The 27,359-nt window shown below is 41.1% G+C and overlaps 3 protein-coding genes and 8 non-coding genes across 11 annotated transcripts; 9 read left to right on the top strand and 2 right to left on the bottom strand.

Moving 5' to 3' along the window:
- Nucleotides 1-867: 867 nt before the first annotated feature.
- Nucleotides 868-10,739, top strand: LOC125015647 (protein mono-ADP-ribosyltransferase PARP14-like). The gene is made up of 14 exons (XM_047597584.1): nt 868-1,128; nt 1,220-1,344; nt 2,477-3,991; nt 4,081-4,317; nt 4,504-4,728; nt 4,806-4,860; nt 4,952-5,098; nt 6,954-7,016; nt 7,098-7,274; nt 7,378-7,557; nt 7,650-8,276; nt 8,622-8,758; nt 8,973-9,153; nt 9,517-10,739. The coding sequence occupies exons 1-14, from the start codon at nt 957-959 to the stop codon at nt 9,801-9,803; spliced, it is 4,128 nt and encodes a 1,375-aa protein (XP_047453540.1). The 5' UTR covers nt 868-956; the 3' UTR covers nt 9,804-10,739.
- Nucleotides 10,289-26,121, bottom strand: f13a1b (coagulation factor XIII, A1 polypeptide b). Its single transcript, XM_047597585.1, has 15 exons — nt 25,962-26,121; nt 20,248-20,471; nt 19,202-19,390; nt 18,731-18,979; nt 18,490-18,608; nt 18,303-18,410; nt 18,024-18,198; nt 17,598-17,736; nt 16,888-16,991; nt 16,694-16,782; nt 16,395-16,548; nt 12,433-12,708; nt 12,139-12,299; nt 11,885-12,021; nt 10,289-11,566 (listed from the first exon to the last, which is right to left on the bottom strand). The coding sequence occupies exons 2-15, from the start codon at nt 20,432-20,434 to the stop codon at nt 11,425-11,427; spliced, it is 2,229 nt and encodes a 742-aa protein (XP_047453541.1). The 5' UTR covers nt 20,435-20,471; nt 25,962-26,121; the 3' UTR covers nt 10,289-11,424.
- si:ch211-174j14.2 lies at nt 13,907-16,383 on the bottom strand. Its single transcript, XM_047597588.1, has 2 exons — nt 15,359-16,383; nt 13,907-14,041 (listed from the first exon to the last, which is right to left on the bottom strand). The coding sequence occupies exons 1-2, from the start codon at nt 15,893-15,895 to the stop codon at nt 13,985-13,987; spliced, it is 594 nt and encodes a 197-aa protein (XP_047453544.1). The 5' UTR covers nt 15,896-16,383; the 3' UTR covers nt 13,907-13,984.
- Nucleotides 20,889-20,962, top strand: trnan-guu. Its single transcript has one exon. It is a non-coding gene; the product is annotated as a tRNA-Asn (tRNA).
- Nucleotides 21,346-21,419, top strand: trnan-guu. Its single transcript has one exon. It is a non-coding gene; the product is annotated as a tRNA-Asn (tRNA).
- trnan-guu lies at nt 21,797-21,870 on the top strand. Its single transcript has one exon. It is a non-coding gene; the product is annotated as a tRNA-Asn (tRNA).
- On the top strand, nt 22,256-22,329 carry trnan-guu. Its single transcript has one exon. It is a non-coding gene; the product is annotated as a tRNA-Asn (tRNA).
- Nucleotides 22,707-22,780, top strand: trnan-guu. The gene has a single exon. It is a non-coding gene; the product is annotated as a tRNA-Asn (tRNA).
- trnan-guu lies at nt 23,142-23,214 on the top strand. The gene has a single exon. It is a non-coding gene; the product is annotated as a tRNA-Asn (tRNA).
- trnan-guu lies at nt 23,474-23,547 on the top strand. Its single transcript has one exon. It is a non-coding gene; the product is annotated as a tRNA-Asn (tRNA).
- Nucleotides 23,897-23,970, top strand: trnan-guu. Its single transcript has one exon. It is a non-coding gene; the product is annotated as a tRNA-Asn (tRNA).
- Nucleotides 26,122-27,359: the final 1,238 nt, after the last annotated feature.

Genomic DNA, 27,359 nt, shown 5'->3' with positions numbered 1-27,359 from the left:
TTATTTTAATTCATTTAATTTATTTTTTATTATTTTACTTATTTCTTTTTTTAGTGTTTTAAACACCATTTTCACATATTTTGTATGACTGTGGCCTCTGTTTGGTTTTTCTGTTGTTGTGTTAGCTGGGCTATATAGTAAATGAAGCCACTACCTCAATATACTTCAGAGTTAAATATAAATTAATTAATTACTTTGATGCCTTAAATTCATCATGAAGCTATGTTGTGAATTACACTTCTTTCTTTATGTATACCAGACACTTTAGGATGTATTTACACAAAGTATCAGTATCGGATCGGTATCAGGCTGCATCCTGCTGGGGAAGGTTAGTTAAACCTGCAGTTCACCTAAACTAACAGAGACTGAAAAGAGGCATGCTACTCACACAGACATACTGCTCTTCTGTTTTGTTTACAGTTCATGCTAAGCTAAGGAGCTCAATAAGCTACTTCAGGGTACATAACAAACTTTGTTCTTGATCAAATCTACGAACACACCAAATCAAGCACAATAAATTCTGCATGACATAAATATAAAACTTCTTAAAGTCTACAAATGTTAAAGGACTGTTAATGTTCCTCTGTATTGGCACAGATTTTAGTCTCAGTAGGACATCTAGTGGCTTAACATAGTAAGATGTTATATAACAGATATTCATATGACATGGTGCTTCTTTGGTTTAGATTAATCACACGGTCACAAACCTGTTTTCATCAGTAAATTCATCATAGTTTCACAAATTTCTCACTTTCTGTTTTTGCCTGTACAGCTGGACAAACAAGGAAATGTCGTATGATACTGGGTGTGTCATATGTAAGAGGGTGGTACTTCTTGCAAGTGAAAGTGAAAGTATTGAAATAAAGGACTTTGGAGTACACTGTTCACGCTGGAAGAAGGCGAACAAGTGTAATTTATATCAAGAGTTGTCCTAGTAGTGTAGAATTGCAGGTAAAATGGATGAGTACCCACATCCATTGTTTTTTGAAGCCAGAGATTTGACAGACAGAGAGAGGGAGAAGCTCAGGAGATACTTCAACAAAAAAAGAGACTCTGGGGGAGGAGATTGTGGAACAATTCAACGGACTGAAGACAACATCTATAAAGTGTGCTTCAAGGAAAGAGAAGGTAGGCTATGACAGAAAACTAAAGTGCAAATTTGTAAAATACATTGGAGAAGGGGCTTTTAGTGATTTTGAAACATGCTTTGTTTTTACAGATCAGGAAAGGGTTTTGCAGAGGAAGTTTCACACAGTCAGTCTTCCTGGTGGGGAGCTACGTTTGACGGTGAGCCGAGCCAGTACGCCCCAGAACTCTGATCAGCCATCGACAAGCCAGGCTCAGGTGAGGTTTGTTGCTGGTTTGACTGATGCTTGACTGTCAACATCAGAGCCAAATGTTGTCACCTAGCCAGACCAGTTGCAAGGCATTTCCTGTAACTCTCTGCAAATAGTTCTCGGAAATACCTTAGACAAATATGGCACTGTGTCAACCTTGTCAGATATACACCATAACACAGTAAGTACCACATACAGACATATTCATTATTCATCTGTCTGCTCTATTATTATTCTATATTTTTAAATTTTTACCCACAATTTTCCCCCACAGCTTCAAATTTCTTTCAACCCACATTAACATGAATCCAACATATTTTGTAAAGGGATAAATGAAGGCAGAAGACGTTATCTTTCATTCAGTACTTCACTCATTCAGCGATACAGGAGCTGTCTCAACAAAGCACTGTTTCACACAGAGCACTACACTAGATCTGTCAATCTAAGCCTCCTGTACACAGTAGGCCCAGCCTTTATTGCTGCTGAGTCAATCACGGGGCCGCTGACTCTGTCAGGTTCCTGCAATTGGCCGAGAGCCTATTCAGTCCCCAGGGGAAATCCCAGACATATGCTGCAATATTAGCAGAAGAGAAGCTAACAGTGCATGCTATATACAGGTATGTTTATGTTTAAAGCAGATGCACGGCCACACTGTTGCATATGTTTGAAATAAAAAAATGTGGCTCATTAAAGTCCGTCCAATTTGAACAGCTTAATATTGAATGAAAAATGATAATAATGGTGTATATTTATAAATAGCACTAGGCCAAGTGTAATATACAACACATATAGTAGGTAGGGGGTCCCTCTTTAATCCCTCATCAGTTTGGGGGTCCTTAGCCTGAAAAATGTTGAAGACCCCTGACAGTTTTCTCAATCTACTCTTTTTGCCAACACCTGATAACCAAAGTCTTGTGTATGCTAAGTGCGTAGTGCAGAATTTTGTGACAAAACAATAATTTACATTATAACTGTTACAGTGTAAGGGATATTAAAATTGTAAATGATTGTTTTGTAATGTACTGCTTTGTACTCCGTATTGTATTTAAAAGTTTACAGTACATAGACTACCAAATGCAGTGTTCTCATTAGTCTTGAGGTAACCTGATGGATTTGTTTGATTTTGTTTTCATCCTTAGGTATTTACAAAGGCAAACACAAAAACTCTTGAGAAGAGACAGCGCTTGGATGTTTTCCTCATATACTACCTGAGAGACAACCCTAAAGCGTCCAAATTACTAGGAAAGCAACTCTCTGCAGTCGGCTGCACATTTGAGTTAGATTTTGACGAAGAAGAGGTAGTCATAAGGGGCGATATTGAGAAGGGGCCTGGAGGAGCTTTTGGTGGTACTGCAGAGAAATGGGAGCAACAGGTGGATCTGGTCTTTGTCGAGTTCACAGAGCGCTTCTCCTGTCATCATGTGTTTGAGCCAAAACAAGTTAAAATGCTTCTACAGGACCACTCCTTGGCAGCTGATGATGTAAAAGTATACCCAGAGAGTGGTTATGCTGTGGTAGTGGGAGATGTTCAGGTTGTAAATGCAAGGATTGAAACTCTGACGAGGAGCGTGTCGACCAGCAGGGAGGTGCCTGTTGTGCAGAAGCAGTTTAATCTGGTCGAAGAAGAGTTTAGTCGAGAAATGCGTGCAAATTATCCAGAGGTTAAAATCACCAGGGGCAGTGCCATGATCATCTTGGAAGGACCCGACAAGGAGGTGCAGTTGGGAGAAACAAAACTTAATGAATTGATCAAGAGGATAAAAGAAAAGAGACTTCAGCTTCCTACAGATTTAATAACCTTCATAAGACTCAGTAGTGCCATCTCAAAGTACCAAGCACGCTTCAAGCAGAGCCTCAGGCATCCGGTTTCCCTACAGGTGGGTTCAGACCTGCTTCTTTCTAGTCTGTCCTCTGATGCCTTGGATGAGGCTGAGGCAGCAGTGATGAGAGATCTGAATGTGGAGAGTGTGAACCTACAGGGTGCTGCAGCCGTACCTCCAGATCTGGACAGAGTGAAAGAAATTCTCAACAAAGCCAAAGACAAAGAAAACTCTGGTGAACTTAGAGTAGATGTGAAATTCATCCCAGGATCCAGTGGAACTGCTGTTACCAAGGTCCAACTAGTGGGCTACAGCGTGAATGTGAAAAAGCTCAAAGATGTTCTTCATGACTATATGATCAATCAGGTTGAGACTCAAGAATTTCTGAATCTGCCGCAGCCTGAGCTAGTTGACTGTTTTGATCGAATCTTACAACTGATTCCCATGAAGCAGACCAAGGCGATGTTAAAAGCTTCACAGTTTCCCAGTCCTTGCGTAATTGTGTCTGGTCCCCGTTGTCATGTTCAGGAGGCCAAGCAAGCCCTCACGTCTGCTCTCGGCAGTCTCATAACAGATACTTTGGTTCTCGATGGACCAGGAGCTCAGCGCTTCTTCCAGACAGATGGTAAAGAGAGTAAGGAGCTGGTAGAGAGTTCTTTCCAGGTCCTTATCAGAGAAAAGAAAGATGTTCACTCCCCACGTGTCAATGTCATGCCTCAACTACAAAGCCTCCCCTGCAGGATCAAACCCAGAGGCCATTCCCTCCGTTTTGGGAGCATTGCAGTCAACAAAATGAACCTAAATATCAAAATTGGGAGTTTAGAACACGAACAGGTTAGACCCTTTCCATTCATTTATAATTCCCATAAATCAAACCATGTTTGCAACTCTAACATTTATATTGTTCCACATTATTTCTACAGGGGAATGTTTTGGTGGTCCCCATGCTCAACAAGCAGCTGACTTCTACAAATGTTGGTACCTGTCTGTTAAATAAAGCAGGAAACGCAGTGAAGTCAAGGTTTGACTCAGTGGTAGCGAACCATACCCTCGCCCCTGGTGACGTTATGCAGGTCGATGCGCCTCCATCTCTAGGATGCACCAAGATCTTCTTCATTGAGTGCTTGCCTTGGGATGGATTAAGAGGAAATAGTGCCCAGGTGAAATAAAATACTTTTAAGAACTCATCTTATCCTCATGTCTTAACTGTGCTTTCTTATTTGCTTAATTGGAAAACTTATTTTACTCTTAGATTAGTCCTACAAACCCTGTGCATATTTTTTGTTATACATTAGTTCAAGAGGAAATGTGTAGAAATTAGTTTATTTGTAACTCTTGTATTGTAGGCTCTTGGTAATGGGCTGAGGAAGTGCCTGGACCTCTGTGCACATCAGGGCTTGAAGTCAGTGGCCTTTCCGATTATTGGCCCTGGAATTGTGTTAAAGTTTCCTCTGAGAGGAGCCATCGAAGTACTAACCGAGAGCATCCGACAGTTTGGGTTATCTACATCAACTGGGTCTCTCTCTGCCATTCACATCGTCATTAAACCTGGCTATCCTGACTCTGAGGAGGTGACTATAAAAACTAGTTGTTGTAACTGATGCATACATTAGTTATTTATCGTGCAATGCCTTTTTTTTGTTTGTAGTGCTACCATGATGTCTACAAATACCTCAGCTTGAACATGAACCAAGGAGACCAAGGTAACTAGAAAACTACCTTCATTAACATCCTCACTCATCAAATTCACCATCGAGTTGATATCAAGTCATACTGTGGTTGTCTCCCTCTTAGTAATCTTCGGGTCCCTCACCAGTGACCTTGACAATGTCACCATGGCAGTGGGGGGTGGGGTTGACCTACATGTGGTGTTCGGTGACATCACTAATGAGACTACAGATGTGGTGGTGAACACGACCGACTTCAAAAATTTTAACTATGGTAGGTAGATTTCTATGAAATGACTATGATGATACCCACGACTTTACCACCCAGAAGATGAACTCTCCTAACTTTGTGAATCATCATTGGATTAAAATTTCTCTTTGCCTTTTTACCCACAAAACTGTTTTGAATTCTTTAGTTGTAAAGCCCATTCTTTAGTTAGATATTTTGTCGCAGAAGAGCAGGAAGGAAGAATGACCAAAGTACAAATTCAACCAAGTGGGAGCAATTCAGATAAGCAGTTTAAAGAAGGCAGTAAGCACAGAAAGGAAAACAAGAAATCATGGGATTGGAATAGTGAGCCAAAGGTAAGATAACACTCAAAGGGGAAAGTAAAAGCACACAAGGACTGATTGTGAAATGGGTGAAGCATTTGTGAGTCATGAATCTGGCGTCATAGAGACAGACTGAGCACATCTAGTGGTAGATGTGAGAGAGACAACATAGACCACAACTCAGTCTTATCACTGGAGAGATTTCCAAAACAAAATTGTATGCATGAAAGACAATATCTTGTCACCTAATCAATGTATTATTAGAAACCTGGGTTTTGTAAAATGTTCATGAAACACTACTGTACATCAAACTGTTCACTGTTTCAGTTTCAGTTTAGAATAGATTAGATTAGGCATGGGCTCAGAAAGGGTGGCACAGATTAACATGTGGCTCCACCCTCAGTGTGAAGCACCCCTTTATGGCCTTTGTCACTGTGACGTCATGATGTTAACTGGAGGCAAAACAGAGGGAAGCGAACACTGTCATTTTCAACCATGAAAATGTCATCTTGCTGTTGGGTGACAGTCGTAGACAACTTTGGTTTGACTTTGGCGATTAAAGAAAAGATTGGAGTGAGACAATCATTAACATGCATACTTCATATCAGGTCAGATTGATATGTAATGCATCATCAGTTTCAGCCTGGATAATGTTATGGGTTAGAATAAATCATGACTGAAATTGTGTTAAGCTAAAGCTTATTTAGGGGATTGTTGTTATAGATTAATGCTAATGCTAATCGCTAGCTAAAGTAATGTTAGTTGTGTGTTTCATGGGTGTCCAAGTAGTAGTTGCTACTTTAGCCTCCACATAGGTTCCATGTCTTTGTAGGATAGGTTTCAATTGATAAAGACAGCCCCTCAGTGTTCGCATGGACAAAAGTTACCGTTCAAATTCTTCTATTGCAAATCTTACACATGTCCATTCAAGACATTGTTATAGGCGTCTAACGATTTGTATGCCTTCAACTGCCCATTGCACGGTGGGCAGTCCTGTCAAATTGTCCATCTGGTGCGTGAGAGCTCAGGGGTCGGTGGATATACTCACATCAGTCAGTCAACTTTTTAAAATAAACCTCACGGTCTTGGAGAGTGAGTGTATTCGTTTATTCTCTAAAATATGTGTTTCCCTCATCCATTCATGCCAAAACAGACCATTGAAATATGCTAACCGCCGTTTACATGCTATAGCGTTTTAAATGTTTGACATCCAGTTAAGCCCCGGCCCTCAAAACACGTTACATCCTTTACAAACCGTGAAGGGGTCTATTGTCTTAAACTATATGCAAAAAATAAAATAAAAATTATATGCAAGTAATTCTGTATACTGTAAAATGTTCCTTTTGGATAAGAACACATTTGTGCTACTAGAAAATTATGACAATATGCCAAACAACCAAGTACATTACAAAAGTTACGGGGGAGAAGCACGTGTGGATAGCTCACATGATGTCAACATTTCTGTCACTGTGAGGACGTTAGCAATAGGACCTTTTACTTCCTTTTGAAGAAAGTACAGCTTGTGCAAACGCTTAGTCTGGTTCTTCATTTCTAAGTATGATAATTTATGTCCACAGATGGGGTGTGCAAAGACATCTTAACCGTAGCTGGACCACAGATGGAAAATGAACTGAGAGCAGGTGAGGAAGGATGATCAGATAGACAAGTAATATACACTTGAATGCATGTTGCTCATGTTTCTTTTTTTGTTGTGCGTGCAGCAAACGTGAACCGAGGAGACATTATTGTATCCAAGCCAGGAAACTTCCCCTGTAAAAGCATTTTCCATGTGTGCGGAGAAAAGGATGCAGGCTTAATTGAAGAACTTGTGTGTAAAATCATTGACTATTGTGAAAAACGTCATTTCCAGTCCGTCGCTATCCCTGCCATCTGTGCTGGTAAATATACAGCGAGACATTCTACATGTTTGTTATAGAAACCTAAATGTGACTCTGGTGAGTCAACTCAGTTTTATTTGATAGTAAACAATTGTTCATACAGGAGTTGGTGGGTTGGACCCTGGTGTTGTGGCAGGCGCCATTCTCAGAGGAATCAAGACAGCGACATCGTCCACTTCTCCACATCTCCGCAACATCCGCCTGGTCCTCATTAAGATCAATGTCTTCTTGGCTTTTAAAGAGGAAGCTATGCAGGCATTTGCCACTGCCGCAGTAAAAACAGGTGATAGGACTTTTCACAATTTTCTTATTCAGAAATCTGAAGTGTCTTTAAAGAAATCTGATATTAAAGCACCGATTTGTTTCCCCTGCCAGTACCTCAGTTCTCTCATCATCAACAACAACAACAACAACAACAGTCGCCACAGTCTCTAATCACAGATCTAAGCTTTCTTCAGACCAGCTCCACAAGTCAGAAGTCCGTCTTCATGTTCCTGGGCTTTTTAAGGAAGGACATTGACGATGCCATGGCAAAGCTGAAAAGCCTGTATCAGACACAGTACTCCAGTAAAACTTTCAGAAAGGAGGAGCTGGAAGGCCTCACCCAGGATGACATGGAGGATCTGAAACAACTAGTGGAGAATGAGGGTCTGTATATGAAGACAGACCAGTCTGGCAGCTTAACTGTGAGCGGGTTAAAAGATGGCGTCACCAATGTGTTGCAGAAGTTTAGTGTGTTTCAGCAGGACATCCTCAGGAGGGCCGTGATATCCAAGGAGGAGGAGGAATTGTACAACCGCGTGGTTTGGTGCCTCCTAGGATATACCGGCAACTGGGAAAGACTTCCCAAAACAGCCAATCACAAGCTGGAAAACAAGGATATAGCAGAAGGGATATTTGACGCACTGGGAACCTTGTTGACCGTGGATCTACAGAAGATGGAGGCCACAAGAAACCCAGGAGGACAGATAGTGATGCTGAAACGACTTGAGAATCTGCCAGGTAAGGAGACGGCTCACTCTGAAACCCCAAAGAACCTAAAGTGATTGTTATGGATCACATTTTGTGGTAATCAGTATGGTCAAAAGTATTATTGTAGCTCACACTAACCACAAGTAGTCCATTTTCAAACTCCAAACAAACATCTGGAGCTTTTTAATCATACAGTCATCAAGATGCAGATCAGCTGGTCCACTTTTCATAGAAATGAAGATATCACAGATTGTCATGGTTATCACAGAATAAAGCTTGTTTGATGGTGAACGATGAGCGAATGAATGTCACACTATATCTGCAGGCTTACAACCACTGAATTGATTTGGTTAAGAATTGAATTTCTTTTTTCAGACTTCACCTTCCCTCTGTACTGGGACGACATGGCTCCTGGTGAAGTCATGAAGAAAGTGCCACTGGTGCAATCTTCGGCAGAATTCAAGACAGTGAAGGAGGCCTTCAAAAGAACTGTCACCAAGACAGTAGTGAAGGTGGGTGACTTAACATTTGGATTTTCTGTCAACTGCCTATACAGCAGCACCTTCCATTTTCTCTTTTTCGATACAATTTACAGTATATCACTACTTCAAGAAAGCAGTGGATATACATATAGTGTACTGTTCTGTATAAATGCACATGATTCTTTGCCCTAATGAATGCTAAGAAAAGGCTACAGCAGCTCATTGTTTTTTGGTGTCGATTTAGATTGAGCGTTTGCAGAACATTCATCTGCGTCGTGCCTATGAAGCACAGAAGAATCATATTTCTCACAAGAACGCAACTGAGGGCGGAGCACATGAAAAGATGCTGTACCACGGGACGACCGAGGACAACTGTAACTCCATCATGAAAACTGGGTTCAACAGGAATTTTGCTGGGCAAAATGGTAATGCTCTTTAGATGTGGCCCACACCTACTGCACATAAATAATGTATCGTTCGCTGCTTGGAAATTAGAACTTGATATCCACGTATGCATTGTTTTTTTTGTCTATGGATTATTAGTGCAACTGCTGAAATCAAATGATTTGTTTTCTGGGAATTTAGGTGAAACTTGGGGGAGTAATTTGTGAGGCACTTACAGGCTGATTCTAGTATTTCAGGATTTAGATTTTAATTAAAATGATGTGTTTTGACTCCCGTTTCTTACAGTCTACCTTGGGTTTGTATAATAATGACAATAATCAACATGTAATGTTGCCTCTCACATACAGTGGATTCTCTAAATTTTATTTCCTTCTTACTTTCAGCCACTGTATATGGTTGTGGAACCTACTTTGCAGTAAACGCCAACTACTCAGCCCAGCCCACCTACTCCAGGCCAGCTGCTGATGGTTCTCAGTTAATGTTTGTGGCACGAGTCTTGACGGGCATCCACACTCAGGGCCAAAGCAACATGAGGATGCCTCCACCTCGCGACAGCCAGCAGCCACATGACCGTTACGACAGCGTGGTGGACCGAATGGACAACCCCAGCATGTATGTTGTGTTCCATGATAGCCAAGCTTACCCTGACTACCTCATCACCTTCAAGTGACAATGAGGGGAATGTCACATATAGACCCCTTCACAACTTGTAAACAGAGTGATGCATTGTGAGGGGCGGGGCTTAGTTGGAGCTTGCAAATGTCAGTTATCATACTCCAGCAGACCGTTTTTGGAAAGAATGGACATATTTTATAGAATATACTAATTTACCCCATAAGGGGTCTATTTTAAACTGGGAAAGTTTATTGCAGAAAGTGTAAAACGTACACAAAAATCTTAGAAAACAAACTCAGAGAACTTCTGTTTATTACATGTAGGTAAGTTTACTTGTTTATATTAATCACAATGTAGTAATGAGTTTTAGAAATTAAATGTGATTTGAAATGGTGAAAATCCAGTTTAATTCAAAGTCATGGCAAGATGTTACTTTCATAAATGAGCATGTTTCTCTAATTGCACTTTTCAGATTGCTAAATGCACTTTTTTGAGGAAGAACTCACATACGTTCACACTGAGGTAACATTCACAAAAAGATGCAGTTCTTAGCCTTTTATTTGGTCTACTTGTTGATTTATTGACAGAAAGTTAATAAAGTTGAGTAAAAAAAAAATTAAAACAGTTGCAAAGACATAGAAATTTGCGGTGTTGAGGCTCCTGCAATGCTTTTTCTGTAATGGTAATATTTGATGGCAATAAAATGTGTAATTAAAATATGTACTGTGATATTTGTGGTGTAAGTGTATGAAAGGAGTGTTTTGCCAGTTGTGATGATGTTTCCAAAGGGGAACACATGGTGAGTGAATGTCAAAATGCTGCAAGAACACTTCCTCAAAAGCACAACCAAACCAAAATAGTTCCCGTTCCAGCAGCAGATCAAGGCATGACAATATCACACTGTCTTCCCAGCTAACGCTAGTAACATTAGCTAACAGCCCTCACATTGGACAGAAGTATCCAAAAAAAACAAAAAAACAAAACAAACAAAGCTGAAACAAAGGCTACTGGACTTGTTGACCTTTACCACTGAATCAAGTGGCTTATTCAGTTACATATGGGGAGTTTAGGTTTTTATTAGGAACTTCTGCGGGTCGCACACATTTGAAATTCAGCTGACATTTCTGCATGTCTGAAGTTGTGTTTCCTTGTGGCCTCTAAAGCAAACTAAAAGTTGGCTAAAGCTAAAAAATTAATAAAAAAGTAAAAAACTAAAAAACATTACTATCATGCAGTGTAAGATTTAAGTAAAATAGATCGGCTTTCGCACAGCATACTAACTCTGACTGTTCTCCAGTTTCCATTTTTTTTTCTTTGGGGAAATCATTTTGGCTAAAGCAATACATTTCATATTATGTATCAACATTATTATGATATCATGTTAGAGATGAAACTTTGATTCTTTGATTATTCTGACCCCTAGTGGCCAAAATGTATAGAGGCGCATTTAAAATATTTATTACCATATTTATGTATTAAGAATACTTAAAAAAATGATCACATTTCCCTTTTGATTAGCTACAAAATTTGAGCGGTCTCACTACAATTACATCTGTGGTGCTTTAAAACTATAACCATTGTTGCGTATAAATGCTGAAGCTGTGTTATAGGTTATACTGTATATAGGCTGACGTTATGCTGCATAATGTTGAGTGTCAGCGATCCCGCGGCGGTCCTCACAGTTCGATGTCGACGGACACCTGGCCGTAGACCTGCCTGAGAGCAGGACAGTCCAGAGTCGCAATCATCCTGGATCTGCCAGCCCTCTGAGGGGTGAAAAACTCAGACCAGGTCAGAGAGGAGCCTGCTGTGATCAGACTAGACAAATACAAAGGATTAAATTAGATACCAGAAGGAATGGGCCAACTAGTTAAGAATCAGAAACACAAGCATGCATAATTGTTTGCTAATGCGCGACTCCAAGTTACAGGGTATATGCATTCATATGCCTTTTAATTAGAACTTCTTGGAAGGACAATTCACACCATGCAAGTAAAACAAAAATTCATGCGCTGTATTCATAAATTCCTTCTTTACAGATGCATGTTTTTACCCGTACACTAAAATAATAGCCAACTCTGACATGTGCGCTTGTGGTTAATCCTAAGAAACTAATTTCTTCTGTGTGAAGCTCACCTGTAATATTTGGACTTGGGCGGCATGATCCCGGGTCCTTCCATTCGAATGTACACACCATCAAGACTGAAGGTGAAGGGGTTTGTAAACTCCACGGTCACCATCATCTCTTCATTCACTTTGCCTGGACCCGACACCTGAAGTACACACAGGACATATATCAGTAGAAAGTTTTCATATTTTATATAATTTTATTTTAACTAACTGAAATGGGTAGATAGACTTATAGGGTAAAAGCCAACATCCTCTCAGACCTTGATATCGAGTTTGGGATTGTGCAGGGTGACAACTTTCATTGCGGAGACAATCTGGCCGGTTTCTTTGATTTTCCCAGTAACGATAAAGTTGAGGTTGGCCTGTTCCACCAGATGTTTCATGTAGTTCTTTGCCTCCACCGTCACCAACTCCTTGACACCTACAAAATGCAAACAGACTTCACTCCACTGACACGTTCTCTGTTTTTGTGTGTTTTTTTTTTTAATTTAAATGCAAACTTCAAATGATAAAATATAAGGTTACACACAAACACCTCTCCGTCCTGTACTCACTTTTATGGGGGCCAATGGTCACTGTGGGGTCTCTGAACAGGAACTCAGCGCTGGTGACTCCAGTGTAATACACCACACTCCCACTGATGTAGATGTCGATGGTGCGCCGCTGGTCGCTGTGGTTCACAAACTCCAGGTTCATCTCAAAGTCGTCACCGACGGCAACCTCCAGAGTGGGCAGGGTCAGGTCCACGTCAGACAGAGGCGGGCTAGACTTCTCTCGTTTACAGCCGTACTCTTCTGCCTTTTCCAGAACGGTTCGCTCCTCTGTGCTGCCTGGAATGGATGATTTAAATATAAATTTAGTATGTTTGGACATTTCGGTAATCGTTAACAAATTTTGCCTTTCTGTAAATTTGCACAAAAGCAGCATATTTGCAGCTATCAGGACTTTTTTTTTTGAGACAAAGCTATTCTTATCCTTGCATAAGTCATTCGTAGGACATGATTTTCAGAGTGAAGGGCACAAATCAAAAAGAAAAAGAAACGTGAAGCGTGTAATCTGGCTGCCACAGTAGGGCACATGGCATATGAATTAATTTATGACAGGGCATTTTTGCAAAAGAAAAAAAAAGGAAAAATAAATGGACTTAACACAGACTGACTGAGCAACATAATCCATCAAAGTAAATATGCAACCTCATTCTTTGTTCATGCCAAAGTGATTCATTTTCACTTGCTTCATTATGACATTCATGTATTCATGTAAACATGTCTGTGCACTTTCGGCAGATTAGTTGTGAAGTCTGAATAATTCAAAACTACTCTTCTTAAATTAATAGCGGAAGAATTTTGTGCAAAATGTACAAGCCCCTGCATTAACTCTCGACTACTCATAGCGACAACAACAACAACAACGCCGGGCGACAGATTTGTGTTATTGCTACAAAAAGACGATGAGCCTGTTGCAGCTGCTGCAGCAAAATCTTGTCCTTGTCTTCCGCTACAACGAGCAGCAAGCAATAGTGGACGATAACATACGGTACGTGCTCTTGGATCGACCACGGAGAGCAACAAGAAGGTAGAGCAGGAGGAAACATTGGACGAGACCCGGCAGAACCAGCAGCTGGTGGGACAACTTTGTTGATGGACTTGTTGTGAACAGTGAATGGAGAGGAAACTTCCACATGTCCAGGGCCTCGATCATTGCCCTGAGCGAGGAGATTCGTCCCCACATCACAGGACAATCGATGTGCTGAAAAGGGGTTTTCAACGAGCCCATGATGTGCCACAGTGTTTGGGAGCAGTCGACGGGCATGGCTGGTCGGTTGACTGGTGCGGTGTGTGCATGTACGCTGGTGTTGAGGAATGTGGAGTCGGATGTATGACTGGATGTCCCGAGGTTCGTCCATACACACCGTTGCCGCTGGGACGTTGTGGAGTTTGACTGAGCAGCAACTCCCTCATCAAGGAAAAGCCTTCTTGAATGGTGTTGGTGATGCTGGCAATGTTCCTGCTTATTTGAGTCATGCTCTCTGTATTCTGCCTGTTGTTCTCCTCCATCAGTTCTAACATCCTCCTCTTTATCCGGAGGTCCTCCTCCACCGCAAGGTCAGACTGCAGGGTCGCCGCCTTTCTCTTCAGCCTGTCCCCTCGGTGATTGTTCAGCCTTTCCTTCAAGAAAGAAGAACATCATTTCCTTGTTAATGCACAGAATTAAGATAATACTAAGTGTGCACAGCAAAGACAGTTCTTAGGGCTGGGCGATATGACCAAAAAATCTATATCACAGTATTTTTCAAAATTCTGACGGTATCACAGTATATCACGGTATTTATTTATTTTTTTTCATGAATAATTACAAGTTCAGAGCAGGTTCTAAGATGAAATCCGGGGACATTTACAGCTCAGAGATTAAAAAAAAAAAAAAATAAATAAATGTTATCACGATGAACTGAAGAAACAAGGACAATTGCATTTTCATTTATTTTGACATATTTATTCATATTTAAAACAGGGCTCTCAAGTTTTTAATTTAGTTTGGAGTGAGATTTTTTACTGGAGGTGGGAGGGGCTGTTTAAAGATAACCAACCATAATAATAATAATGATAAATTAAGTGATGGCGTAATTACCAGATCACGAGTGCACATTTTCACGCATTTGTGGAAGGCGTGGTTAAGGCGCTTCTATTTCACCTGGCAACGACAAATAGGCCTACTATTTTGTGATTGGCTGATTGGTCGAGGATATATTCTGATTGGTTGATTGGTTGACGGTGAAGCAGAGAAGCCTGCCCTCACCTCATCTATTCATAGATTACTTATATCTTTAAAAGTGTATTTGCGGCAGGTTTCATCAATCTTCTGCGTTAGAATTCTTTTGTGTGGCGTGAGAGCGGATGAGCTTATTGAAATGCGCATGTCTTTCGCTGAGAGCCCTGTAATGTAAATAGCAGTGCGACCGGCTACCGTAATAACGCTGTAGTCTGTGCGCACCATTTTTTCCCTCATTCACAAAGCGCTAAAATCGGGGACAGGTTTAGATGGGGACAGGTTGTCCAAAACGGGAATGTCTCCAGAAAATGGGGACTTCTAGTCACCCTAAAAACCCACAGAACTGACAAGGCACCTTTTTTGGTACTAGTTCTTCGGTGTTTCCATGGTGTTTAACTTACTTCTCCAGCACGCCTCAAAGTGATCAGTCAAACCATGCGTGTTTAGAAGCGCTACACTGAAAATGGTGCAGTTGGAAATAGTGTTTCGCGGCGCAGCGTTCCGAACGCTGTGTAATCAAATACACCGGTATGTTAAAAATTCATATCGTGACGGAAAAAATGTCGGTGTTCGGTATGAACCGGTATACCGCCCAGTCCTAACAGTTCTCCTTCTATATGGTGAAAAACTATACTGAAAAAAATATTCAAAGAAATCGACAATAGATGCCCCGTTATAGCTTAAACTCTGTTTGTAAACTCGTGAGCCTACCTGTAGCAGCTCTCTGCGCGGTCTCAACGATGGAGCAGGCAGATTTTCAACGGATGCGTTGGAGTTTGAAGAATCAGCAGGCGGTTCAATCGACGGGGATCTCGACTGTGGGGATGACTGTGGGGAGGGTAGCGGAGCACATTCATCCAGGTCCCCCGTTTCGATGCCAGCGTCGATGCAGCGTGAAGGGTGCGAGCCACCCCAGATCTTCTCGCAGAGTTCAAAGAAAATGCGGATCACTCGTCCCTGGCCACTTCTGCGCCCAGTGTCCACTGCTTGCCTGTACTTAGCCCTAACATTTTTCAGCTTGGCCGTGACCTGGGATTTAGCTATAAAACCGTTGTGAGGAAAATCCTTGTCGGTAGGCTGACTGGGATATTGGGCCAGGAATTTTTCCATGATATCAGCGTACTTTGACTGACATGACTCCCAGTCAACATTATCCTGGAACTTTGAGGCTTTGTACTCTAAAGTAATTCGAAGAAGAAGTTCTACTTCGTCGTCTGTCCACACAAAGGAGTCTATCCTCTTCGCCATCTTCGCGGTGCCACTGTTGCTGCTGCTGCTACTGTTATTATTATTATTATTATTATTATTATTATTATTATTATTATTATTATCTTTCTTCTTCTTCGTTTATTGGCGGGGTTTGTTGTTGTTCTTCTTTGTTTTCCTTTTATTGACGGTTGGCAACAAGCTTGAAGGTACATTACCGCCACCTACTGGACAGGAGTGTGGGAAGTACATCGCAGACAACTTAAACGATAAAAAAAACTAAATTCTGTCAAACGATCCTGTTTCCTTTAAAAACACAACGAGACTTTTGAAACAAAAAGTACTAAGGATTCCTATATTGAGCGCCATTTTTGCTTTCCCTGCTGCTGTTTTCAGTACACTCCTTTCTGCCCCCCTGCATTTAAATCGAACATGGTGTACAGATTCAGATTCTATTGTATGGGATACAAAAAAAACCCAAGGCTTGTGATGCCTCTTAAAAGATGCCTCTTAAAACTCTGTGTTTGTTGTAGTCACTGACCTTCAGCAAACTTGTACTGTTCGGTGATGTCGCGGCGGGTGAAGTCTCCTGGAGTTTTGGTCAAAACCATGCGGCCAACGTGAGTCCTGTTCACCTTGACTGGTGCCATGGTGCCATCTTTGTTCCGGGAATAAAACACCACATCGCTGTTGACCTGCAGCGAGGATGACAGAGAACAGAAAGAGAAAAAGAAAAAAGAAAAAACACCTTAATGTGATCCGAACCTGTCTGGTTGCTGGTTGCAAATATATCACTTTCTCAGTGATTCTAGAAATAAAAACAATACTAAAGACACTCACCTCAGCAAACACAAAGGCAGCATCAAATGGGAAGCAAATCTGTCCATGTTTGATGGCCTGGACTGACGCTGGTCCGCATCTGTACATACCTTTATGGGAAATGAACATTCCCTTATTGCACTGACTTTATTTAAATTTTATATATAGTATATATACACTTATTTATTTCATTATTCCAGATTATTGTTATTTACCATCACTAGTCTCCTGTGGTGTTGCGTCCACAACCTGCCAGCCTCCAAAACCAGGAGGGAGATCTGGTCTGGACATGTAGCACTCATTCCAGCAGTGGTAGTTCCTGACGTAAACAAACATTTTAGGTATAATTACAGAAAATTCGTCATTCATGATTAAAATGTTTTTTTTTTTTTTTTTTTTTTTTTTTTTTATTATTTAATAGAGGCTTTGTCCATCTTTCATCATTTCCTAATTATTAACAATCTCAAAGTGGAAAAAAGCAATCGGCCTTTATACGAGCCGACTGGTACGTGATAATTTACATCCTGAGGTTTTGGTCTATGGAGAAAAGAATCTCACTCAGAGCATTTATCTCCTGGTGTGAATGAATGGTTTCAAAGCATTTTATAATAGAATACCAATTTGTTTTTGAAATTCCTCAACGTCTCAAAGTACATCACATCAGAATTTACTAAACTGACAAAGATTTGTCGTCTGACAACTACGAATATTCATGGAAACTTGTCATTCATTTTCCTACATAGCCTACTTTAACTTTGGACAAAGGGGTCGAAAACAGTAAGATGTCAGTGGTGACCAATTTTTTGCAGTGACCGTGAGTATCAGTGACCATTTGAGCACAGTGTATAACCAACAATAACAACCCAACTCCACACAAAAAGAAGCTGAAAACAGCTGTGCTTATTGGTATACTAAATTGAAGTACCAGATAGAGTCCTTGGTGCGGTTTCGGTCGATTCTGCCGTTGTCATCCAAGATTATGTCGGTCCTCAGGTTCCCGTCATTGTCATGAGCAGAGTAGAAGTTGGTGACGACGCGGGAGGGGATGCCCAGACAGCGTAGGACTGTAACACAGAATATTATCAAAAGAGGCTCAGATATCAAAGTGAAGGTTCACACTAGAATAAAAGCTTTTTATCTGAACTGACACAGTGTATCTACTGTATGTATCAGCCAAGATAAGATCAAAAGCTCAGAAAAGGTGTCTCATTGCTTCCTTTTCTTTCTCTTTGTTTGTAGGAATAAAATAATGTGGGATGTTTTTTTTTTTTTTTTTTTTAATTATTTTTTTATGGCAGCTAATTTAGCAACTAGCCAACCATTAACTTCTTTGATTCAGTCAAGATCTCACAGGAGTTGAAGACAGCAGCATAGACCCAGCACTGTGCATAGCAGACTGGCATTTTGCTACTAGCATAGCTGAGCAGGATGTCTGTGCTGCCAGTCCAGGAAGTGGGCGCCACTCCGTAGGTGTAGTCACCGCTCCAGTTCCCCACCAACACGCCATCGTCGTCACGAGAGTTGAGCTGAAAAGATTGACGTTCATTGTGTGGATTTAATGCAGCACGGCGGATTTCAGCTATCATAGGTGGTGTTTCAGAGGAAGTACATGAAGAGTCTTTTTACTCACCATGGCAGAGGCCTTTCTGGTCACCTTAATGGGGTCTCCTCTGTTGGTGATGGGCATCTCAGCCCTGTCCATGATGTACAAACATGCATCCAGCACTCCATAGTTGAACTAGGAACACAAAAAGGTTCAATCCTAAGACCTAATTGTTGAAGAAGTCTCCAAAGGCCTCAATCTGTCTTTCTCCTACCTGTCCATAGTTCCAGTTTCTCTCAGAGACGTCGTCGAAAGCGCCGTGATAGATGATCCCCATCTCAGTCATCACACACTCCTCCCTCTCTTCTTCATTATCCAGAAACACAGCATCGTCTGATTGAAGACAACAGGTGAAGTGATTTAGGAAAATTAAACTAAAAACAAAAAACAACTCAGCCCTTTAATAAAAATAAACCCACAAAACAGTAGGTTTTAAACGTGGGTTTAAAACAAACCTCGCGCCCAGGGATTGAAGAGGATGTAGAGGTCTCGGCTGGTGTCTCGTCTGGTCCTGCGGATGCCGTGGGGTGTCAGCACGGCGACGTACATGTGATACTTCCCCACAATGCAGCTTGCGGAGGGGGTGATGCCCATGGTGACCATGTTGTCAGAAGTATTTATGATGCGGCCCCCCCAGGTGCTCTGGCGGTCCGTTGTGGGGAAAACGGGAATGTAGGTGCCCTTGCTGAACTGAGGGCTGGAACCTGAGTGAACAGGAACATTAGCGTCAAGATCCAATCAGCGGAATCAATAGAAGAGAGTTTACCATAACAGAGTAGATCAAAAAAACATATATATTAAAAAATGTCTAATCAACCAAAGATTTTGCGACCCCCCTGCAGTACCTCCACGGACACCCTAAGGGTCGCGGACCCCCTGTTGAAGACCTATGGTGTAGATAGATAGATAGATAGATCACGGCTCACCGATAACAAACTCCAGAGCAAACTGGTCTTCAGCGGGTTTGTAGGGACGATTAAAGGTGACCTTGACCTGGAACTCTTGTCCTCTGCGAACGATGAGATAGTCCGAGTTGAACAGCATGGTGCGGTGGCTCATCTTGTTGCTCTCATCTGGCCTCTTAATCATGTCTACGTCCCAGATGTCCAGGTACCCTGAACGGACAGAGGAAGACAGAAACGGGGAGAGAAAGATGTCTCAAAGGGATGGAATTTGGTGACACTGCAATACAGAACAACTGACAGATTTAGTCAGGTACGTTTGATTCCTCATGTCATGTCTTCTATGCTGTCCTGTTTCAAAGCTTTATTAATCAGGATATGTCTCTGCTTTAAGGACACTTCGATAAGCAGACATTAGAAATTGCTATAGAGCTAAAGCAAACTAAGGAAAATCTCTTTGCATTCAACGGTTAAATAAATCAAACTGGAATTGGACATATATTTTTTAGGGGAATATACAGTAGTCGGGAGTTGTCCTGTTCTTTTGTTTTCCTTTTATAGTAAGAAAGAAAACCCAGTTGACTATTGATTTGTGCTGCAAAGTGTGTTGAAACACCCGTCACAGCATTCATGAATTCCTGTCACATCTGGATATCTCTCAGTGTGCAGCAATTTGACAGTAACCCGGGTTACTGTCAAATTGCTGCACACTGAGTGTAGTGACTCTGCAGGAAATGAGCCAGATGTATTTTGTTGGATGTCATTCAAGTGTCAGTCATGTGAAAGCCTTACGGGAAAACATGTGACTGACAGGAAAATGACTTTATCTTCTCCAACTACCCTTCAGTTCTTTTTTTTTTATTTTTCTTTTTTTTTAAATATACAAAATGAATCCTCTCCCAAAGCTAGTCTAAATGAGAGCTGAGAATTAACTTGGCCTTGCACTTTACATGTTTATATATATTTTTTTAGTTTACATGGTTGAATGCACACTTATTTTCATAAATCTGTTTCTGGCTCAAAATTACAGATGCGTTCAAAAGCACACATTTACAAAACTTCTTCCCCACCAGTCATAGGTGGATATCCCCTGGGGCCTGGAACACCGAAGAACTCGAACTCGGGGATCTCTGGTGTGTCAGAGTTGGAGCTGTCGATCGGAACCGTGGTGCGTCCACGGTTCGTCACCTTGGGAGGAGGTCCGGTGGGAACAGGGGGAGCAGAAGAAGGGGTTGCGGTGGAACCTTGATCCGTCATGGTGGAAACAGTTCAGGGTGGGTGATTCCTTGCAGGACTAGGAGATGAGAGAGGATGGAGAACAGTGTATAAATAGTTCAGTGTCTGCTAAAATATCTGCACTGCTATGAGCAGTTTGCGTGCAACCCCCGACATAAGATGAATGTCTAAAGACTGACGCCTCTGACTAATGGACTGATTGGAAAAACTAGGCCACGCCCCTGCCCACTACAGCTAGTCTCTGTGGCGCAATCGGTTAGCACGTTTGGCTGTTAACCGAGAAGGACGCCCAAGATATGAATATAATACCAGATGACTTGTTGTGCGTATCTGGCCTAATGTAGCTTTGTCTAGAAGTAAATACTAACAAAAAACAACAGGAGTACGTTGTGTGAGTGATTGATTGATTGATTGACTGATTGATTGATTGGACAAATAGGCCACGCCCACTAGCCAATGATTTCCCCCTCATCTGGTCTCTGTGGCGCAATCGGTTAGCGCGTTCGGCTGTTAACCGAAAGGTTGGTGGTTCGAGCCCACCCAGGGACGATGTACGTTTTTGACAGCCTTTCTGTAATTAAAGCTTGTATTACATGCTATAAACCAAGACGCTGTTAGGTTAGGAAAAGGAAGATTTGCTGCACTAACTTACTGACTGCAATTTAAAATACGAGCTTTATTAACGTTGAGAACAATGTAAGACTTGACCTATACGCAATCAATGAATAGTTTTGAGGATGCCCAAGATATGAATATAATGCCAGATGACTTCTGGTACGTATCTGGCCTAATGTAGCTTTGTCTGGAAGTAAATACTAACAAAAAACAACAGGGGTACGTTGTGTGAGTGATTGATTGATTGATTGATTGACTGATTGATTGATTGATTGGACAAATAGGCCACGCCCACTAGCCAATGAATCCCTCATCTAGTCTCTGTGGCGCAATCGGTTAGCGCGTTCGGCTGTTAACCGAAAGGTTGGTGGTTCGAGCCCACCCAGGGACGATGTACGTTTTTGACAGCCTTTCTGTAATTAAAGCTGGTATTACATGCTATAAACCAAGACGCTGTTAGGTTAGGAAAAGGAAGATTTGCTGCACTGACTGACTGTAATTTAAAATACGAGCTTTATTAACGTTGAGAACAATGTAAGACTTGACCTATACGCAATCAATCAATAGTTTTGAGGATGCCCAAGATATGAATATAATGCCAGATGACTTCTGGTACGTATCTGGCCTAATGTAGCTTTGTATGGAAGTAAATACTAACAAAAAACAACAGGAGTACGTTGTGTTAGTGATTGATTGATTGATTGATTGACTAATTGATTGATTGGACAAATAGGCCACGCCCACTAGCCAATGATTCCCCCTCATCTGGTCTCTGTGGCGCAATCGGTTAGCGCGTTCGGCTGTTAACCGAAAGGTTGGTGGTTCGAGCCCACCCAGGGACGTTGTATGTTTTTGACAGCCTTTCTGTAATTAAAGCTTGTATTACACGCTACAAACCAAGACGCTGTTAGGTTAGGAAAAGGAAGATTTGCTGCACTAACTTACTGACTGCAATTTAAAATACGAGCTTGTTTAACGTTGAGAACAATGTAAAACTTGACCTATGTTCAATCAATTCATAGTTTTGAGGATGCCCAAGATATGAATATAATGCCAGATGACTTCTGGTACGTATCTGGCCTAATGTAGCTTTGTATGGAAGTAAATACTAACAAAAAACAACAGGAGTACGTTGTGTGAGTGATTGATTGATTGATTGATTGATTGACTAATTGATTGATTGGACAAATAGGCCACGCCCACTAGCCAATGATTCCCCCTCATCTAGTCTCTGTGGCGCAATCGGTTAGCGCGTTCGGCTGTTAACCGAAAGGTTGGTGGTTCGAGTCCACCCAGGGACGTTGTATGTTTTTGACAGCCTTTCTGTAATTAAAGCTTGTATTACATGCTATAAACCAAGACGCTGTTAGGTTAGGAAAAGGAAGATTTGCTGCACTGACTGACTGTAATTTAAAATACGAGCTGTATTAACGTTGAGAACAATGTAAGACTTGACCTATGTTCAATCAATCAATAGTTTTGAGGATGCCCAAGATATGAATATAATACCAGATGACTTCTTGTACGTATCTGGCCTAATATAGCTTTGTCTGGAAGTAAATACTAACAAAAAACAACAGGAGTACGTTGTGTGAGTGATTGATTGATTGATTGATTGACTGATTGATTGATTGGACAAATAGGCCACGCCCACTAGCCAATGAATCCCCCTCATCTAGTCTCTGTGGCGCAATCGGTTAGCGCGTTCGGCTGTTAACCGAAAGGTTGGTGGTTCGAGCCCACCCAGGGACGATGTAGGTTTTTGACAGCCTTTCTGTAAATTAAAGCTGGTATTACATGCTATAAACCAAGACGCTGTTAGGTTAGGAAAAGGAAGATTTGCTGCACTGACTGACTGTAATTTAAAATACGAGCTTTATTAACGTTGAGAACAATGTAAAACTTGACCTATGTTCAATCAATCAATAGTTTTGAGGATGCTCAAGATATGAATATAATACCAGATGACTTCTGGTACGTATCTGGCCTAATGTAGCTTTGTATGGAAGTAAATACTAACAAAAAACAACAGGAGTACGTTGTGTTAGTGATTGATGATTGATAATGATTGATTGGACAAATAGGCCACGCCACTAGTCCAAAGACCCCCATTGTCTCTGTGGCGCAATCGGTTAGCGCGTTCGGCTGTTAACCGAAAGGTTGGTGGTTCGAGCCCACCCAGGACGTGTACGTTTTTGGCCTTTTTGTATTAAGCTTCTTATTACAGCTACAACGACTGTTTAGGTTAGGCAAAGGGATATTGCACTAAGCTCTGACTGCTTAAATAAGTTAAGTTGAGAAAATGTTAAACTACTAGTTGTCTCATGCAATTGTTCTTGAGGATGCCAAGATATATATAATACGGACTTTAGTATCGCGCTGTTCACACGTAAGTGTTGATGTGTCATTGCTCAAAAGGCCACGCCCACTAGCCAAGGACCCACTGTCTCTGTGGCGCAATCGGTTAGCGCGTTCGGCTGTTAACCGAAAGGTTGGTGGTTCGAGCCCACCCAGGGACGTTGTACGTTTATTGGCCTATGTCTTGTGTGTTCTATTGATATGCTCTCTATATTTAGAGGTACAATCTTGAAAACTGATATTATGGTGTTATGAAGCAGGATGTCATAAGGATGAATTATTACATCTAACAGCTCTTGATCTCTCTGTAAATAAAGTTACAAGTGTGAGCAAAAAAATGGGAAATTTAAAAATAAAAGGCTTGTCCTACATGCAATTGTTTAATCCTTTTGAGGATGGCCAAGATATTATTATAATACTGGATTCTAATTCCTGTCCACGTGAATCTGTTGATGGCTGTCCATTGCTCAAAAAGGCCACGCCCACTAGCCAAAGGGCACCGCAGAGCTTGTCTCTGTGGCGCAATCGGTTAGCGCGTTCGGCTGTTAACCGAAAGGTTGGTGGTTCGAGCCCACCCAGGGACGCTGCCTCTTTATTTATATTAGGCCTAAAACTAGAGCTTCAATATCTGAAAAAGCAAAAAATGTGACAATTGTATGGAAAACATCAAAATAATGCTAAATGACATAAAGCAAGACGTTTCCACCAGAATTAAACGGTGCCTTAAACAAATAAAGGTGGTTGGGGAATTCAGAATAAAGTGACGCCTTCAACAAATACAGGTGGTTGTGGTTTGAAAAACTAAGCCACTCCCCCAACCGAGCCACATAAATTTATCTTTTGTGGCACAAACGTCATTCGGCCGTTAAATATGTGTCTACTACTTCTAATAAAAGTCTGTGGGACTTTTTAATAAATCATTCAGGATAGTATTTGCGTGTCTGTTTGCCATGTTGTCTCTCATCCCACAGTCACTATCCGGGCCACTGGTGGTTCAGACGAAAACAGAACTTCCACAGTGCTACATTATGACTCATGCAGCCAAACATCACCCCAAACGTCTCTCTTTTTCCAGCACACCCATATTATGCAACAGTGAGTCTTACTCTCGGGCAGGTGCCTGTACCACAAACTTGACTAACTGTGCACCCTGCCAGCATCTTATCAAAACAGCTGTTGTGTGTTTAATGGTTAAATCGGCCTCACCACATAATTATATAACCATCAGTATCTTTATGCTTTCCTGGCCTGCAGTGGCGGCCTGCTCTGCCTGTTGGAGGCAGGTTTAAGGCAGACCCCAGCTGGGTTTAGGGGTTGATGTGATCTTGGGTATGTTTCATGTTTTGTGGGTTTATTGAGCCATACTGAGGACCCTGGTGGACTTTGTTTACACTGTCTCATAGCTTTAGTCACCACAGTGACCAATTGGATTTTAGCTGGTCAAGCAGGAATGGAAACAATCTAGTTGGTTAACAAAGTGTCACGTTTGCACAATTCCTAGTATTTCAGTAACTCTCTTATTATAATTGTGGCTTACAAAGAGAGAGAAATAGGAAACTGATAATGGTTCATTTTCTTAAGAAATAGTTTGGGCTCCAAATATAAATCATATCTCATTTTGACTACAAATTTTCATGTAATTTTATATTGTATTATGTTATGAGTATGTATTTTGTTTTAGGGGGGTTAGTCTTAAACCAATAAAATTAGAAAAGCATTATCACCTAAATTAAGCAAAGTGTTTTTTGTTGTACAGCAAAATTGTTCTTGTATTTTGTTTACTTTATGTAATTGTTTTCAAATTCCATCATTATTGTGTCACTCTGTAAAAATTGAAATTTCCACACTACATGTCGTAATTTTGTTAGATCCCTTTTGCTTTGCTTTTTTTTTTTTTTTAGAAGCTCTTCATCATGTGCACATTGTTAACACCACTTTGGCAAGTGCTGACACGGGAGAAACTTCCCCACTGGTTTATTAGCGGAAGTGAAAGTTGGTCTTAGAGGTTTTAACGTTAACCACAAAACTCACCAACATCTATTGGTCAGAAATTATGGTTAAATTGAATGTGGACCAATTCTGAATGTATGAGGTAAATATCTTATGTACTGTGACACATTTTCATCTGCAGTAGTGGTAAAAAAACCAAAAACTAAAAAAACAAAAAACAGTCTTTTAGTTGAAGATGGGTTTTTAAATTTGTAAATCTATCCATAAATCCTCAATAAATGTTGTCACACTGTAACTGCAACTTCTAATAAGTTAGTTTGACTTATGACTAAAGATATTATGCAATCATGTGATAAAATGCTCATTTAAAGAAAGTGCATCAAAAATGAATCACCAAGTTGCCACACTGTGCACATAGTGATACACAAAAAGCTTTGTTGGCGTTTCTCTGTCTTCCAAAGTTTTCATAAAAACTGTAAAACTCTGTAATAACTCCAAGTTGTATCAGCACATTAACATCCATCTACACATTTGGAAGGTATGAACTACACCGTTACCAAATATTAGAGGAATTCCAGTGTAAAAAAGAAAAAAAGAAAAAACTAGTATAGGATCTTTTACTTACCAACTAGCCTTTGTATCTGTAGAATAACTGCAAATGCAGAGTTGGAAATACGTCAGCTGAAGTTGTAGAGGAGCTGCTGTTGGATGGAGAGGGCCTGTTGCTGCTGCTGCTGCTGCTGCTGGTGCTGCTGCTGCTGCTGCTTCTCCAACCTAGAGTCTTCTGCTTATATACCAGAGAAGCAGGGAAGAGCTTTAAATGTGTGTGTGTGTGTGTGTGTGTGTGTGACCTTTGCAGGGAAACAGTGTTGTTGTGGGTGTAACTGGTCAGTCCAAGTTGGGAACAGGATGTGGAATGTACCATCTCTGCACAACCCACAGCTGAAACCAGGTTCAAACACATAATGCCACTGACTAAGATCCTGTTTTGAGATATTTGGGGACTCAGTTTTGATAAACACTAGATGAACACTTGACCCGTTGACTCTGGAGGTTGAACCAGAAATAAATGGTTTTCGAACAACAAGTTTAGATGATATATGGTAGATGGTATGTAGACTGATCAGGCATAACATTATGACCACCGACAGGAGAAGTAAATAACATTGAACCATCTTGTGACAATACGATGCTCTGCTGCAATATCTTTGGACCTGGCATTCGCTCATGTGGATGTTACTTAGACATGTACCACCACCTAGACCAGATCAGACACCCCCACCCCACAGCGATGACACTCCTTGATGGCAGCAGCCATCCCCAACCTGACACAGACACACACACAAAAACGCTCAGGAACAACTCAAAAAACATGACATGATGATGAACATTGACCTGGCCTCTAAATTCACTATATCCTAAATTGATGAAGTATCTGTGGGATAATCCACAGAGGCCCCTCCCCTCAAACCCATAGGAGCCAAAGACCCCCACTAACAACAATCTGTTATTAGACACCTCAGGACATGCTCAGAAGACCCATGTCCATTCTCTGATGAGGTACAACTGTTTTAGAGGCACAAGGGAGACCTACACAATATTGGTCACAGTGTTGTCTCAGTCGTTTTACAAATATTGGTTTGCTTAGACCTAAAAAAGCTCAAATCCACCATGAAAATCTAATGGCACTGAAAGCCATCTATGATATTGTCTGTGTCTGGGTTGAAAAACTGTAGGTCCACACACCACAAAGACTACGGCCAAAAACCAGGTACAGTATGTTTCGCACCTCTATGCAAGGAAATAACATTCGCTACCATAGTACTATAGTAATCTATATTTTTCATTTAAAAAAAAGAAAAAAGAAGAGCTGGGTCTGCTAGTTTAAAAACTCTTGTACAGACCTGGCCGTATTTTTGTTGTAGTGAAAATGTTTGCATATTGGAATATGAGGCAGAAAAACAAAGTTGTTTGTAACCATGTGTTATAGGTCAAATGTATCAAGTTAGTAATGTAAATTATT

This window comes from Mugil cephalus, chromosome 1 (assembly GCF_022458985.1).
Source record: "Mugil cephalus isolate CIBA_MC_2020 chromosome 1, CIBA_Mcephalus_1.1, whole genome shotgun sequence".
Taxonomy (NCBI): domain Eukaryota; kingdom Metazoa; phylum Chordata; class Actinopteri; order Mugiliformes; family Mugilidae; genus Mugil; species Mugil cephalus.
This window is presented reverse-complemented; position numbering and strand designations above follow the sequence as displayed.

Excerpts from the sequence above, each read along its gene's own strand:
- LOC125015647 (XM_047597584.1), top strand. The coding sequence starts at position 957 with ATGGATGAGTACCCACATCCATTGTTTTTTGAAGCCAGAGATTTGACA. Across the intron at positions 4,861-4,951 it reads CATGAACCAAGGAGACCAAG|TAATCTTCGGGTCCCTCACC; the intron begins GTAACTAGAAAA and ends TCTCCCTCTTAG. Across the intron at positions 8,759-8,972 it reads TCACCAAGACAGTAGTGAAG|ATTGAGCGTTTGCAGAACAT; the intron begins GTGGGTGACTTA and ends GTGTCGATTTAG.
- si:ch211-174j14.2 (XM_047597588.1), bottom strand. The coding sequence starts at position 15,895 with ATGGCGAAGAGGATAGACTCCTTTGTGTGGACAGACGACGAAGTAGAA. Across the intron at positions 14,042-15,358 it reads CGCGCAGAGAGCTGCTACAG|GCTGAACAATCACCGAGGGG; the intron begins GTAGGCTCACGA and ends CTTGAAGGAAAG.
- f13a1b (XM_047597585.1), bottom strand. The coding sequence starts at position 20,434 with ATGACGGATCAAGGTTCCACCGCAACCCCTTCTTCTGCTCCCCCTGTT. Across the intron at positions 18,980-19,201 it reads TGCTCTGGAGTTTGTTATCG|GTTCCAGCCCTCAGTTCAGC; the intron begins GTGAGCCGTGAT and ends CTGTTCACTCAG. Across the intron at positions 18,199-18,302 it reads CCAGAAAGGCCTCTGCCATG|CTCAACTCTCGTGACGACGA; the intron begins GTGAGTAAAAAG and ends CAATCTTTTCAG.